General features: G+C 44.2%; 1 protein-coding gene across 4 annotated transcripts in view; it reads right to left on the bottom strand.

Moving 5' to 3' along the window:
- Positions 1-102: 102 nt before the first annotated feature.
- The window catches only part of LOC115135835 (misshapen-like kinase 1), a 67,022-nt gene continuing 50,232 nt past the window's right edge, over positions 103-16,892 (bottom strand). For all 4 annotated transcript variants that reach the window (XM_029670959.2, XM_065023680.1, XM_029670963.2 and 1 more), the window contains 11 exons: positions 16,705-16,825; positions 15,744-15,860; positions 15,537-15,651; positions 15,095-15,250; positions 14,808-14,951; positions 13,003-13,137; positions 12,723-12,823; positions 12,409-12,558; positions 9,229-9,388; positions 8,998-9,137; positions 103-8,897 (listed from right to left, as the gene is read on the bottom strand). In XM_029670959.2, coding sequence (XP_029526819.1) covers positions 8,814-8,897; positions 8,998-9,137; positions 9,229-9,388; positions 12,409-12,558; positions 12,723-12,823; positions 13,003-13,137; positions 14,808-14,951; positions 15,095-15,250; positions 15,537-15,651; positions 15,744-15,860; positions 16,705-16,825 — 1,423 coding nt within the window. In that variant the 3' untranslated portion in view covers positions 103-8,813. The remainder of the gene's footprint in view (positions 8,898-8,997; positions 9,138-9,228; positions 9,389-12,408; positions 12,559-12,722; positions 12,824-13,002; positions 13,138-14,807; positions 14,952-15,094; positions 15,251-15,536; positions 15,652-15,743; positions 15,861-16,704; positions 16,826-16,892) is intronic.

Raw genomic sequence — 16,892 nt, 5'->3', positions numbered from 1 at the left:
CCTTATAGAAGACTGGAGGTCAATTATACAACACATGCTTAGCCCATTCTTTCATTGGGTGTAAAACATGAACTATGAATAAAGGCACAGTAATACAAACAATTTTAAGATTAGATCAATGTAGTTTTATTTTTCAAACAAATCTGCATTAAGACTTTTACAGACTCATGAGTCCATTCAACATAATCTTGAAAGTTCATCAGTCTATGAAATACAATCTGGAGTTAACCCCTCAAAAACAGAAACACTGTAAAGACATTTAATTTCTTAACAGAAAAAGGATAAGAGATTATAGACCCATCCAAAGATATCAGCTTCCCGACCTTCATTGGTCCTATTTCCAACAACAAGCATCTATTAAAAATCACAACTCCATTCATACTTTAAATGTTATTCTACAAGGAGATCCAAGAGTTTGTACAGTCTGACTATATATCTGTGAATAGTGTCTTGATTAAAGTGTGACTACATTGGGTGAAGCAGGTCATTGCCTCCATAGCAACAGGCAGAGGCTCAGAGACAGTATGCCTAAAACACTTACTACACAGAAGCAGAAAACCCACCCAAATGAGAACAGTGTATTATCCTTCATTTGGGCTGTGTTTACACAGCCACCCTAAGAACACAATTCTGAATTTTTTCTTCTGACTGTCCACACTGTTTTACATGTGCACATATCAGATTTTTGCATTCACACGGATGTGGGAGAGGCTATAAGGATATTCCTGACCTGTAATCAATCAAATGTATTTATAAAGCCCTTTTCACATCAACAGATGTCAAAGTGCTATACAGAAACCCAGCCTAAAACCACAAACAGCGTAGAAGCCAAAATCTAACTGACCCTTACCCCATTTTAACAAATGTTTCAATGACAAAAAAAACAATTGTTTTGCAGGTCAGGAGTGTCCGTATAGCCTTTTTCCACTGATGTAACACACAGATGCAATGCTTATTTCTGTCACTGTTCCTTTAAATGTAGCTGTGGTTGTCATGGTAATGGCAGGTAATGTGCAAAAAAACAAAATCTAAATCATCCAGACAGGTCACATATGGAACATCAGAATTATATCATGATTGAGATTGAGATCCACATGTGGATCAGATTCAAATGTGTTTTTGTTGTTTACACATTGGGGAAAATATCAGATGGGTCTCAGATATATAAATAATTTACCCACGTTAAGCTCTTCCCCCCTTGGTTACTGTTACAACCTCTGACAACATTTTCCCTGGAAGCCCAATTCCCTTGTCAACCACTGGTGAAATCCCCTCGCAATGTCAAACTGTTTTAATACACAACAATTCAATTAAAACAGACTACCCCTGGCTAATCAGGAATCTCTTGGGTATGTTGTGGTGGACTGTCATTATAATTTCTTTACGGGAACCTGGTAAAAAAAAATCCGTTCCAGCCATTATTATGAGCAGTCCTCCCCTCAGCAGCTTCCACTGGTTTGTAGCTAGTGTGGTTAGCCACTGAATGGCTCTCTGAATTCACTGTCAGCATGCAGTCAAAGCTACTAACCACTTTTGGAGTTAACTTGTTAGTGCTCTCAAATCATATCCTGATGTCAACAGCAGATGGGAGTTGTATTAATAGCATGGATAATTTCGCTAGCTCACATACATTGAGAAAACAAGTTATATTACGTTAGGTTGTCAATAGATGCGTTCACACCGCTGGCTAAGGAAGATGTTAGCCCGAGGCTAAGAATATTGCAGTTTAAAACGGCCTAGTGCGACAGAGCTAACCTTGGCTAGCCAACCAGTTGATCTAACAAACAATGGAACAAAAGTATAATTCAGATTAATGCTCCAACAGGCTCTGCATTTCAGGAAACTACGTTTTTCCTCCACTCCCCTCACTGGCATTAATGTGCCGCTTCGACGTCACAGCACAGATTTGCCTAGCTGCAGCCCCCAATGTAGTTTTAACCCACGGCACCTCCCATTGTGCTTCTCTGCCTGTGTTCTCCAACTCAGAATTTACGGGGGAAATTAGCTCGGAAACTCGGTGGCAAAACACCAAATGCAGCCTGAAATTAAAAGTAACTGAATTGTCGCTAGCCTCTTCCCAATAAGTCACTGAAGGGACCCTTTCAGGCTGCATTTTTAAAACAAAAATAAATCCGTACACATAGCGACAAAGTCACTAAATGGCAACACTGGCTAGGCCTCGACGACAGTTGCTATCCATTGCTGCGATTGCTTGCCCAAAATTCTGGGGCGGGACTTAGCGAAGGGAAATTGACAAAAGAGCTGAATTGAGCTGCCTGTGTAAACACAGCCTTATGATCCACCTTATAGTTCATCAAAAGGCAATAACTGGATTAAAGGAATGAATGCAAAACTAGACAAGCATCATAACTGTTAAAGTGATGTATGAGTATTATGCAGACTGTGGATTAGAAGGTATATTTTCTTGTGATTAAGACCCCACATTTTTTTATTAAACAACATACGGGTATCTCCTTCACTAACGAGACAAGGACAAACAGTCCAGCTTAGATTCAGTCTGCCAAAGGCCACGACAAACACCCTCCCACAAGTCTCACAGACAGACAGCAGAGAATTGAACTTCATCTGTTCTTAACGCTCATATTGCTTATGAAGGAGAAACATCACAACATTTGATATGGCAAGGACAGCCTTTGTGATATTCCCAATGTTCTGTGGGGCTGAAACATTAAACAAGCCCATTTTACTGTTAGAACTTCGCCGTAACACTACACTTGACTGATAATGAATTTAGATTGGACAATAAAAAGTTAATGACAACTGTTGACCCTCTCCATTCACCAACCTTTCTGTCTCAGTTGACTATTCCCCCATCTCACAATGACATTATATGTCCTCAATATCAGACTGGTCCCTCCCTTCCTCTCAACCAACAGTATGACTACTAGTTAGGCAGTATCAAGAGGAATCTGCACTTCCACTGGAAATACATACAGCTCCACCATCACGCTCATGCGTCACACCCACAAAGACAGTCCACACACTTATGTAGACACCCACATTTATAGCTTTGCTCTCTGTGCCGTAAATTAGAATACATTGTGCTTAGATTAATTCATATACCAGACCGTAAAGTATGTTATACAAATCTGTTTTATAATGTACATTCACTTAGTTAAATCTCTCAATATAATTTACATATGCTTTAATAAAATAGTCCTTTCAGAATATATTAAAGTTAGTTCATTTCCCACTGCATCTCACCCAGTCCACATATCTGATCACACAAGAAAAACCTGCATCTTTATCTCCGTTTCAAGCGCCTCAAACATCACATCCCAGGTCACTGGCTTAAGTTTCATTTGAACATATAAAATACTATCAAATTATTCTCAACAAATGTGGAATACTCCTATGGCTTTTAATATGGTATATTGGCCCCCCTCCCACTGTCTAGAGGACTATCACATCAACCTCTGACAAAATGTATCTTTATAGGCATACAATCATTTTCAAAATTCCAAATTGGGTAGGTTTGCTGCCATGAACTGCACATTTGTCCTGTGCCAATATTGTAGTTACATGAATGGGTCATACAATGATATTGTATGCATTTAATACTTCACTGAAATCAAATGTTGATTAAAATTCTATAGAAAATGCCTACAGACTACATGTGTAATATTTCCTCTACACTAACTCTTCCACATGATGGCAACAGATCTACAGTCACTGTAACTGCTGAGAGTCTATTACATTTAAAAAGCAGTAGGCAAACATTGAGGTTATTACAGAATCAAATCTATAGTCGTTGACAATGTTACAAATGTAAAAGTAGTTGAGTCATATAGGGATGTTTTGGTTTCTATGTAAGTGCACTTCATTGGCACAGGACACCAGTAACAAAGGAGGCAACTATTTATTATTGTAAACTGTCCTTCAGTATAACCTCTTCTTCCTGGAGTTCAGTTATAAGAGCGAGTGGAGGGTCATATTCACTACCCCCCTTTAACCCTCACCACCCAGTCTATTCCCTACTCCAAGGCACTGCTTAAACTGTAAACATGGCAGTTTGGCTTACTAAGATAGGTGGACCATTTACATGACTGTCAGAGCTACTTGTGGAGTGTGTAAAAACGTGAGATATCAGTCACAATGTCACACAGCTGATATTCAATAAAGTAGGCCCGGGGGAAACTAATCGAAGAATTGATACTGAACTGTGATACAGGAGGAATTGCTCATATATGTGCATGCAAGCATGCTCAGAGTAAAATATAGACATTTTAACTGTACTAAGTGCTTTCATCCATTTACAATCGATTCTGTTCCGTACTCTCCATTTTAATATACAGTACCAGTCAAAAGTTTGGACACACCTACTCATTCAAGGGTTTTTATTTTTACTATTTTCTACATTGTAGAATAATAGTGAAGACATAACGATGAAATAACACATATGGAATCATATAAACTCAGGACTGTCTTTCAAAGATAATTCATAAAAATCTAAATAACTTCAGATCTTCATTGTAGAGTTTAAACACTGTTTACCATGCTTGTTCAATGAACCATAAACAATTAATGAACAGGCACCTGTGGAACTGTCGTTAAGACACTAACAGCTTACAGACGTTAGGCAATTAAGGTCACAGTTATGAAAACTCAGGACACTAGAGGCCTTTCTACTGATTCTAAAAAAAAAATTTAAAAAAGAAAGATGCCGAGGGTCCCTGCTCATCCACGTGAACGTGCCTTAGACATGCTGCAAGGATGCATGAGGACTGCAGATGTGGCCAGGGCAATAAATTGCAATGTCCATAGTGTGTGATGCCGAAGACAGCGCTACAGGGAGACAGGACGGACAGCTGATCGTCCTCGCAGTGCCAGACCACGTGTAACAACACCTGCACAAAATCGGTACAACCGAACATCACACCTGCGGGACAGGTACAGGATGGCATCACAGGTACAGGTACAGGATGGCATCAGGTACAGAGTGCTCAGACTGTCCGCAATAGGCTGAGAGAGGCTGGACTGAGGGCTTGTAGGCTTGTTGTAAGGTAGGTCCTCGCCAGAAACAAAGTCGCCTAGGGGCAAAAACCCACAGTCGCTGGACCAGACAAGACTGGCAAAAAGTGCTCTTCACAAATGAGTCGCAGTTATGTCTCACCAGGGGTGAAGGTCGGATTCGCGTTTATTGTCGAAGGAATGAGCATTACACTGAGGCTTGCACTCTGGAGCAGGATAGATTTGGAGGTGGAGGGTCCGTCATGGTCTGGGGCGGTGTGTCAAAGCATCATCGGACCGAGCTCGTTGTCATTGCAGGCAATCTCAACGCTGTGCGTTACAGGGAAGACATCCTCCTCCTTCCTGCAGGCTCATCCTGACATGATCCTCCAGCATGACAATGCCACCAGCCATACTGCTATTTATGTGCGTGAATTCTTGCAAGACAGGAATGTCAGTGGTCTGCCATGGCCAGCGAAGAGCCCGGATCTCAATCCCATTGAGCACGTCTGGGACCTGTTGGATCGGCGGGTGAGGGCTAGGGCCATTCCCCCCAGAAATGTCCCGGAACTTGCAGGTTCCCGGTGGGGTAACATCTCACAGCAAGAACTGGCAAATCTGGTGCAGTCCATGAGGAGGACATGCACTGCAGTACTTAATGCAGCTGGTGGCCACACTAGATGGGGCGGCAGGGTAGCCTAGTGGGTAGAGAGTTGGACTAGTAACCGGAAGGTTGCAAGTTCAAACCCCCGAGCTGACAAGGTACAAATCTGTCGTTCTGCCCCTGAACAGTTGTTGAATCTTCTTATGTTCATACAAATATTTACACATGTTAAGTTTTCTGAAAATAAATGCAGTTGACAGTGAGAGGACGTTTCTTTTTTTGCTGAGTTTAGTAACCAAAAAAAAAGTGTTAAATTAAAATATATTTTAGATGTAAGCTTCTTGAAAGTAGCCACCCATTGCCTTGATGACAGCTTTGCACACTTGGCATTCTCTCAACCAGCTTCACCAGAGTTACCTCTGCTGCAGAGGATGAGTTCATTAGAGTTAACTGCACATCAGAAATTGCAGCCCAAATAAATGCTTTACAGAGTTCAAGTAACAAACACATCAACATCAACTATTCAGAGAAGACTGCGTGAAATCAGGCGTTCATGTTCGGATTGCTGCAAAGAGACCACTACTAAAGGACACCAATAAGAAGAAGAAACTTGCGTGGACCAAGAAACATGAGCAATGGACATTAGACTGGTGGAAATCTGTCCTTTGATCTGATGAGTCCAAATTTGAGATTCTTTGGTTCCAACCGCTGTGTCATTGTGAGACGCAGAGTAGGTGAACAGATGATCACCCCATGTGTGGTTCCCACCGTGAAGCATGGAGGAGGTGGTGTGATGGTGCTTTGCTGGTGACACTGTCTGTGATTTATTTAGAATTCAAGGCACATTTAACCATCATGGCTACCACAGCATTCTGCAGCGATACACCATCCCATCTGGTTTGCGCTTAGTGGGACTATCATTTGTTGTTCAACATGACAATGACACAACACACCTCCAGGCTGTGTACGGGCAATTTGACCAAGAGGGAGAGTGATGAGTGCTGCATCAGATGACCTGGCCTCCACAATCATCCAACCTCCACCCATTCGAGATGGTTTGGGATGAGTTGGACCGCAGAGTGAAGGAAAAGCAGCCAACAAGTGCTCAGCATATGTGGGAACTCTTTCAAGACTGTTGGAAAAGCATTCAAGGTAAAGCTGGTCAAGGGAATGCCAAGAGTGTGCAAAGCTGTAATCAATGCAAAGGGTGGCTACAAATATATTTGGATTTTTTAAAAACACTATTTTGGTTACTACATGATTCCATATGTATTATTTAATAGTTTGTCTTCACTACTATTCTACAATGTAGAAAATAGTAAAAATAAAGAAAAACCCTTGAATGAGTAGGTGTTAATAATATTTGCTTCTATACTAATTATATTTATAATATATAGAATCCATTTAGAGTAAAGTACATAAAATACCCACAGCTTAAGCATTTCCCCTGATCTCTTAAAGAATCAAAGTAGATTCATAGTATGTTCAGAGAAGTATTGTGAATTTTGGTAGGGAAAACAACAATACCAATAGATTCAACAACTTGTTGCCTTATTTTTGTCTTACTACCAGTTTAGTATGATACATAAAAGTCCCTAATGAGTTTGAGTCCTCTAGTACAGTATTGCAGAGCCAAAGATGCCACAAAACTGGGACTGCTAAAGCATCACTCAGTGAAGTTCAATACTGGCTCAAGAACCACACAGCTATTGCTTGAAACCACAATAATAGTTCAGTATTATCCACTGCAGCCCCATCCCTATAAACGCTCACACACACCTTTGCATACAAACACACATACCCAAATCCATACCAATGAACATAAAATACATTAAAAACGTAGGTTGCGGACAGAGTAGATCTAGTAAGAGAAAAGGGAACTATATTCAACTGGATAACATCCGCAAGATGAAGAAAACCTGACTTCCATTATAATATTCTTACAACTACATCTCTCCCTCTTCCTCTATGTCCTCTTTATTACTGTGACTTCAAAGCCTTCATACTTCATCACCCCTCGACCCCCACATCTTAACAAGTCACCTCACTCCCTTCCACTGGTATATTTTACACACAACAAATTAACTGAACTCCCTTCTCCGAACAAGAACTGCACTAGAACAGCATATATATTGCAATATAACGGCAATATAACAGTAGAGATAAAAGTAAGAATACCAGTTAGGCTAATACCAAATACAGAAACCGTACAGATATCAAATCTTTGTAGCGATATTAGCGATATTGACAAGAAACAAAGGTAGAAATATCTAAAGCCAGTTAGAAAGCCTCCTAAACGGTGAGGAAGTCCCATCCCCGAGATGTAGCAAGGGTATAATAAAAGGAATAGAAGGTGTATAGCTAGAGCACAGCAGTGTGTTTTCTTTAACTTCTCTGGATTTACTAAGGAATAGAACAATAGTATGTTCACATCATAGATAGTCCATCTTCCTAGGAGGTTTTTTAAAACCTACATCCCAAAAAACATCAAAATAACAAACATTAAATCAAGTTTTAATCAAACGACACTTCTTATTTTTAAACAATGAGTTGAACAATGATGTCATAGGGAATCAGAAGCTTAGCATAGTGAGTGAGCTTCTATGGTGAAGTGTTGCAACAATACTTCAAACCTCTAGGGTGTGCCAGTACAGTATATATCAGGTCCATGGTAACGCCCCAAATGGAGGTGTAATATACAGGTCTGCCAGTGACTTCAATCTACCCATGTTCTCTTCCATGTGAACATGTTAGAAACTGGCTATTTACAATTCAATCTGGACTTATATTGGTTCAATCTTGCCTTCTTCCAAATGTATTTCACCAGTAAGGAATGTTTTTAACATAAGAAGGAACTAACTACAGTAGTTACGACTAAACACAGGTCCACCAAGTGACTGAGGTACAATAATACAGGACAGGTATATATACACAGTAGAGTAGAGATGATATTACATGAGAATCCTGTGGTGATGTCTCATAGTTAGCTACCATTTCAGAGGGAGCTCAGTCAGTTTAGGGGAGTCAGCAGGTGGCAGGTGAGAGGCTTTGTTGTGAAGACTTTAGGCTGGAATGGATTTAGAGTAGCCTTGTGTGAGCTGTATGTGTGTGATGTGTTTGTGTTGAGTCTGACTGTGTGGTTTGTCCTCGTATGGGGGGGTTGAGTGTCTTTCGCTTGGCCTGGTGGTTTCCATACACTGACTGACTACGGGACATAGTTGTATGGGACAATGTTGTTTCACCAGTTCATGATGCAGTTCCTGTTCAGGGTCATGAAGTAGACCTGGCTGCTGCCCCCGGAGCGCACCGAAGCAAAGAACACCTGAGATGCAAAACAGAAGATTACAACCACACACATATAGATCGGGTACATTTCTGAATCCATGTGTGTGCGTACCTGTTTGTGTGAGTGTGTGACCCACCTTGTCATTCCTCTCACAGAGGAACTTGAGCCTCTGGGCTCTCTTGTGCATGAAGACTCCGTCCAAGTGGCCCGTCTCTACAGCACGGATCTCTATGGCCTTCTCTCCCCAGCCCATGATCTGGTTAGAGCAGATATGGGCTGAACAGAGAGAAAGAGAGGGAGATAACTCAGAACACAGCAACTTTAACAGGAAGTGTAGTGTGTATGTGTTTGTACACATGTGCCATACCAACGGAGGTGGGCATCTCGCCCCACTGAAGCACCACATCTTTGATGATGCGTCCGTAGGTGTTTACATAGACGCCCTCGTCCTCGTAGCACAGCAGCATCTCCATGCCGTCCGAGCTGGGCAGGAACACGATGGCATGGGGCATGATCTGGCACTGGATCTGGACAAACCGAGAGAAGGAGTATAATATTTTTTGACCTAACAGTTAAATGCACTGATTCTCATTCTGAATAAGAGTCTATGAAGCAGTGTTGTAGTCGAGTCACTAGTTCAAACGGCTAAGTACGAATCACCAATAGTCGAGTCACCAGTCCCTACGGCTAAGTCCAAATCACCAATAGCCGAGTCACCAGTCCCTACGGCTAAGTCCAAATCACAAATAGCCGAGTCACCAGTCCCTACGGCTAAGTACGAATCACCAATAGCCGAGTCACCAGTCCCTACGGCTAAGTCCAAATCACAAATAGCCGAGTCACCAGTCCCTACGGCTAAGTCCAAATCACCAATAGCCGAGTCACCAGTCCCTACGGCTAAGTCCAAATCACCAATAGTCGAGTCACCAGTCCCTACGGCTAAGTCCAAATCACAAATAGCCGAGTCACCAGTCCCTACGGCTAAGTCCAAATCACCAATAGCCGAGTCACCAGTCCCTACGGCTAAGTCCAAATCACCAATAGTCGAGTCACCAGTCCCTACGGCTAAGTCCAAATCACCATTAGTCGAGTCACCAGTCCCTACGGCTAAGTCCAAATCACCAATAGTCGAGTCACCAGTCCCTACGGCTAAGTCCAAATCACCAATAGCCGAGTCACCAGTCCCTACGGCTAAGTACGAATCACCATTAGCCGAGTCACCAGTCCCTACGGCTAAGTACGAATCACCAATAGTCGAGTCACCAGTCCCTACGGCTAAGTCCAAATCACAAATAGCCGAGTCACCAGTCCCTACGGCTAAGTCCAAATCACCAATAGTCGAGTCACCAGTCCCTACGGCTAAGTCCAAATCACCATTAGTCGAGTCACCAGTCCCTACGGCTAAGTCCAAATCACCAATAGTCGAGTCACCAGTCCCTACGGCTAAGTCCAAATCACCAATAGTCGAGTCACCAGTCCCTACGGCTAAGTCCAAATCACCAATAGTCGAGTCACCAGTCCCTACGGCTAAGTCCAAATCACCAATAGCCGAGTCACCAGTCCCTACGGCTAAGTCCAAATCACCAAATCACCATCCCTACGGCTAGCCGCCGAGTCACCAGTCCCTACGGCTAAGTACGAATCACCAATAGTCGAGTCACCAGTCCCTACGGCTAAGTCCAAATCACCAATAGTCGAGTCACCAGTCCCTACGGCTAAGTCCAAATCACCAATAGCCGAGTCACCAGTCCCTACGGCTAAGTACGAATCACCATTAGCCGAGTCACCAGTCCCTACGGCTAAGTACGAATCACCAATAGTCGAGTCACCAGTCCCTACGGCTAAGTCCAAATCACCATTAGCCGAGTCACCAGTCCCTACGGCTAAGTCCAAATCACCATTAGCCGAGTCACCAGTCCCTACGGCTAAGTCCAAATCACCAATAGCCGAGTCACCAGTCCCTACGGCTAAGTCCAAATCACCAATAGCCGAGTCACCAGTCCCTACGGCTAAGTCCAAATCACCAATAGCCGAGTCACCAGTCCCTACGGCTAAGTCCAAATCACCATTAGCCGAGTCACCAGTCCCTACGGCTAATTCCGAGTCACCAATAGTTGCGTCACCAGAGTCCCTACGGCTAATTCCGAGTCACCAATAGTTGCGTTACCAGAGTCCCTACGGCTAATTCCGAGTCACCAATAGTCGAGTCACTCGTCCCTATGGCTGAAGTGTGAGTCTCAGTGTTTGAGTCCTGGTCTAAGTGCTCAAGTCTGAATCACTGGGTCTGAGTTTTGAAGTTCGAAGTGGTTCCGATCTTCTCTATTTTTCTGTTACATATTTGACATTGCGCCACACTCTTTGCACCATCTGCTGAAAAACTTTGGAAAGCAAAATTAATGATTCGGGGTTTGGTAGTTGGTTACTGCTGTTTGCACACTCGTACTGATGGCTCGATGCTCGTCTGTTGCTAGAGATTTGCGCCTCTACTGATTTAGCTCAGATGTAGTAGAAGAAATGTTCCCAGCAACAACTAGTGGCGGGATGGTGGGAAGATTTTAATGTGAGCATTGAGGTAACGCAAGATTTACCTCCTGTTGCCCAATGGTGATAAATGGCTGCAATATGCAATAGACTATGAAACAAATAAGTAATTCATACACAGGCTCACACATTTTATTTTAATGTAATGTTCAATAGTTATGTCAAGTTAGTAATGGATGAATGTTCTCTAGATGGAATTGGCTATTGCTCCTGTCAGATTGACCAGACTATTACTTGCAATAATTGTAACAGGCTCTCAGCTACTTTTTTGTAAATCGCCCACTGATATTTATGTAGGTTTTTTAATGCAGATTGAAATCTTAAGACTAGTCAGAACCTAGCTATAGGTTGCAGGGGGGAAATTAGAAGGGTAGAGTGAGACGACAAATTCAAAGAGCCTACTTTTCTATGCTCAAGGGGAGAGAGAAATAGATAGACTGTTTTACTCTTAAACTCAATGTTTCTTAACCAGGCAAAGCTAAATAGTAGTCTGGTGGTTACGGGGACACAGAGCCTGCCTTGCCTGTCTGCCCACACTCATTGCTTGCATCGCAGCAGCTCACCAGCTGATGTAGGCTGTGGCGTGTCCTTCCCACTGCTAGAGAACAGAAGCCTAGCTGCTCTGCGCACACAGTTCTGCTAATGTTCTGCTTATCCTAGTAGCATACTCAGTCCAAGTGAAAATACAAGTCACAAAAAGGCGAGTCAGTCACCAATGGTCGAGTCAGAAGTCATGAAAAATTGGGCTCCAGTACTTCCACACTGCTGTGAAGTGACAAAAATGTATAGCTAGCAAGAAGAGGAAGCTTTTACATCAATACCTGTCAAGTTTGGGCATCTAATCAATAAAACAGGTTATTATTCATGTTCTGTAGCTATTTTAGGTGTGAATGTATTCTAATCTGATTTGGAAGAACTTGTGGGGGCTTAAGGATATTCTGCCCCCATAGTTTCTGTCTGGCCCTGTTTATCTGTGTGTGGTGTCACTAGAAACTTATCCACTTACATGCACTGGGATGTAGATGTCATAGTTGTTCCCAGAGTCAACGTCGATGGCGTGGAAGCCAGCAATGGAGCCATAGATGACTTTCAACCTCTGACCTTCCTCCACTGTGAGGTCTACCAACTGGGGCCTGTGGGGCAGGTCACCAAAGGACTAGAGGAGAGTAGAGAGAGAGAGAGAGAGAGAGATGGGAGACGGAAAGCGAGAGGAGAAAGAGGGAGAACATAAGGGGGTTTGAATGTTGTTCTGGTTGACTGGCTGAGGGGAAATAGAACACCTGGCACTCAGAACAATAAGGCAGGAAAAGTGAGACCTACCTTGAAGGCCATGAATTTGTGATAAGGCTTGGGAGCCCAGGCATATACCTCCACCGCATTCTTCATAGCTATCACCAAGAACTTGATCCTCTCATATTTCACTAGACACAAACAACAAAGCGGGATTAGAGCCTTTATATATTACTACAAATAAACACTACCAAAAAGGCAAAAAACATTTGTGTAAATATACATGGTTGGAAAATGCATTGATAATAGATACACGGTTCAATAACGGGTCACATCACTGTTACTCCGTCTCCTCCCTTCCTTTACTCACCCACTTTGTAGTGGACACATCCCTCCATCTCCCCTACAGTGGTCCAGCCCTGCTTCTTCTCCACCTCCGGGTCATTGTGGAGGATCTTGTTCCTCAGCCAGGCCAGGTAGTACACACGCACCTTGTTCTTCTTACCTGGGACGGACACACACACACACACACACACACAGGAAGAGGTTATACAGTGGATAAGAAAAGGGGCTGAGTAGCAACAGATGGAGTTTGTGATGCACAGGTCCTTGTCAAATCAAATCAAATTTTATTGGTCACATACACATACTTAGCAGATGTTATTGCGGGTGTCGTGAAATGTTTGTGTTCACAGCTCTAACAGTGCAGTAATATCTAACAATTCACAACAATACACACAAATCTAAATGTAAAATAATGGAATTAAGAAATATATAAATATTAGGACGAGCAATGTCTGAGTGGCATTGACTAGAATACAGTATATACATATGAGACGAATAAAGCAGTATGTAAACATTATTAAAGTGACCAGTGATTCCATGTTTATATACATAGGGCAGCAGCCTCTAAGGAGCAGGGTTGAGTAACTGTGTGGTAGTGATGACTATTTAACAGTCTGATGGCCTTGAGATAGAAGCTGTTTTTCAGTCTCTCGGTCCCAGCTTTGTGCACCTGTACTGACCTCGCCTTCTGGATGATAGCGGGGTGAACAGGCCGTGGCTCGGGTGGTTGATGTCCTCAATGATCTTTTTGGCCTTCCTGTGACATCGGGTGCTGTAGGTGTCCTGGAGGGTAAGTAGTTGCCCCCGGTGATGCGTTGTGCAGACTGCACCACCCTCTGGAGAGCCCTGCGGTTGCGGGTGGTGCAGTTTCCATACCAAGTGATGATACAGCCCGATAGGACGATCTCAATGGTGCATCTCTAAAAGTTTGTGAGGGTCTTAGGAGCCAAGCTAAATTTATTCAGCCTCCTCTGAGGTTGTAGAGGCACCGTTGCGCCACACAAGTCTGTGTGGGTGGACCATTTCAGATCGTCAGTGACGTGTACGCCAAGGAACTTGAAGCTTTCCACCTTCTCCACTGCGGTCCTGACGATGTGGAGAGGGGGGTGCTCCCTCTGCTGTTTCCTGAAGTCCATGATCAGCTCCTTTGCTTTGTTGACATTGAGGGAGAGATTATTTTCCTGACACCACTCTGCCAGGGCCCTCACCTCCTCCCTGTAGGCGGTCTCGTCATTGTTGGTAATCAGGCCTACTATGGTTGTGTCGTCTGCAAACTTGATGATTGAGTTGGAGGCGTGCATGGCCACGCAGTCATGGGTGAACAGGGAGTACAGGAGGGGGCCCGTGTTGAGGATCAGTGAAGTGGAGGTGTTGTTTCCTACCTTCACCACCTGGGGACGGCCCGTCAGGAAGTCCAAGACCTAGTTGCACAGGGCGGGGTTGAGACCCAGGGCCTCTAGCTTAATGATGAGCTTGGAGGGTACTATGGTGTTGAATGCTGAGCTATAGTCAATGAACAGCACTCTTATAGGTATTCCTCTTGTCCAGATGGGACAGGGCAGTGTGCAGTGTGATGGCGATTGCATTGTCTGTGGATCTATTGGGGCGGTAAGCAAATTGAAGTAGGTCTATGGTGTCAGGTAAGGTGGAGGTGATATGATTCTTAACTAGCCACGGGTGTATTCAGTTGAAATGAAACGTTCAGAACGTTGCAGATAAAAAGGCCAAATGTAGAGCTAACAGATTCTATCTGAAGATTTTGTGACAATCCTGAACGGACCCCAGGTGAGCGCAGAGTGTTGTTTAAGTGCTGAGCAGAGTACTAATCACCTGATATGGTGATGAGCAGGTTCAGTCCCTCCAGGACATCCATTTGTTGAAACCTGCGGGAATTGATGAGGGGGTAGACCTTCCCCTGACCACTACGGTCCAGCAGCTTCAGACCGTTCTCTGTCCCCACCAGCAGGTTCACACCTGGGAATCACACACAGATGCAAATATTCCCAAAATGCAAACAATCAGGACCTACAGGAAATATGTAAAAGATGCTCATGGTGGATGGAATAACATGATTACAGTGTTGGCTTTAGCTTAGACCAGCATGCCGTCTGTCTCACCCCAGAGAGCAGCACAGAGGATCTCAGAGTTGAACCTCTTCTTGTACTTGCGGATCTCGGGGGTGTCGCTGTGGGGGCGTGTGTTGGTGGGGTTCACATTCACCATGGAGCCTTTCCTCACCTCCATCTTCAGCTGCTCAAACCTGGAGCCCAGGCCTGGACACAGCAGGAGGGAGGCAGAGAAGCAGGCAAAGTTTAGAGGGAAGAGGAGAGAAAAATTCCTTAAGGGAATGATATTGAATCAAGCTACTGTGGGCAAATGCTGCCCTCCTGCTGTGAGGCATTTCCATGACTCAGATTTACGAACAGCAGTAAAGTAAAAGATGCTGGATTGTGAGCCGAGTAATGAAGCTAGAGACTAGAATAAGGAACTAAGGAATTGAGGGTGTATAGGGGAACCTCATTTAACCTCTTGATAATGAGACATTCTGTCTGTACTTACTGCCCACAGAGATGGCATCCGCAGTGTCACCTGGTGGTTGGTACATGCCCAGGTCAACAAAGGTGGTGAAGGAGGACTTGCCACTTGACGCCTTGACTAGACCCCTGGACTGATACTGGAGGAAACAGGAAGGAAGGGAGAGAATGGAGTTTTGGGCAGAGAACCATGATTGTACTTGTATTCAGGGAGACAGTCAGAGAGACTCACATCATAGACAGAGTCTTTCCCAGGGGAGGAGTGGGAGGCGGAGTCAGTGGGGGAGTGAGAGGGCTGCACCACATCAGGCAGGTTGGTGTATCCATTGTGGCTCCGCTTCTCTGGTGTCTGCCAGGCAACGGGGACAAACCAGTCACAATGGCCCAACACAACCTCCTACATAAAGAGTAACCTGACCACCCACACACATTTACACAACTCCACACACATGCATGTATACATATAGTGGTGTGGGGGCTGTGCTTTGGCAAAGTGGGTGGGGTTATATCCTTCCTGTTTGGCCCTGTCTGGGGGTGTCCTCGGATGGGGCCACAGTGTCTCCTGACCCCTCCTGTCTCAGCCTCCAGTATTTATGCTGCAGTAGTTTATGTGTCGGGGGGCTAGGGTCAGTTTGTTATATCTGGAGTACTTCTCCTGTCCTATTCGGTGTCCTGTGTGAATCTAAGTGTGCGTTCTCTAATTCTCTCCTTCTCTCTTTCTTTCTCTCTCTCGGAGGACCTGAGCCCTAGGACCATGCCCCAGGACTACCTGACATGATGACTCCTTGCTGTCCCCAGTCCACCTGGCCGTGCTGCTGCTCCAGTTTCAACTGTTCTGCCTTATTATTCGACCATGCTGGTCATTTATGAACATTTTAACATCTTGGCCATGTTCTGTTATAATCTCCACCCGGCACAGCCAGAAGAGGACTGGCCACCCCACATAGCCTGGTTCCTCTCTAGGTTTCTTCCTAGGTTTTGGCCTTTCTAGGGAGTTTTTCCTAGCCACCGTGCTTCTACACCTGCATTGCTTGCTGTTTGGGGTTTTAGGATGGGTTTCTGTACAGCACTTTGAGATATCAGCAGATGTACGAAGGGCTATATAAATACATTTGATTTGATTTGATATGTGTGTTTAATACAGATGACTTCTCTCTAGTCCAGTAGGCCACTTCCTGAAAGACATAACTCACCCTCTGCACCAGCATGGTCTGGTCCCTGTAGACTCCAGCCTGCCCCTCCTCCCCTCCCTCGCCCTCCTCCTCCTCATGAACCACCATGGTGTTGACCGAGTCAGTGTCGGCATCCCGGGGACTAAAGACAGACAGGAGAGGATGTCAAGGAGGAAGGAAAATGACAGAACAGCAGAGGATATGAAGTA

Source organism: Oncorhynchus nerka, linkage group LG10 (assembly GCF_034236695.1).
Source record: "Oncorhynchus nerka isolate Pitt River linkage group LG10, Oner_Uvic_2.0, whole genome shotgun sequence".
Taxonomy (NCBI): domain Eukaryota; kingdom Metazoa; phylum Chordata; class Actinopteri; order Salmoniformes; family Salmonidae; genus Oncorhynchus; species Oncorhynchus nerka.
The sequence above is the reverse complement of the archived record's forward strand: the minus strand, read 5'-3'. Positions and strand labels throughout refer to the sequence as shown.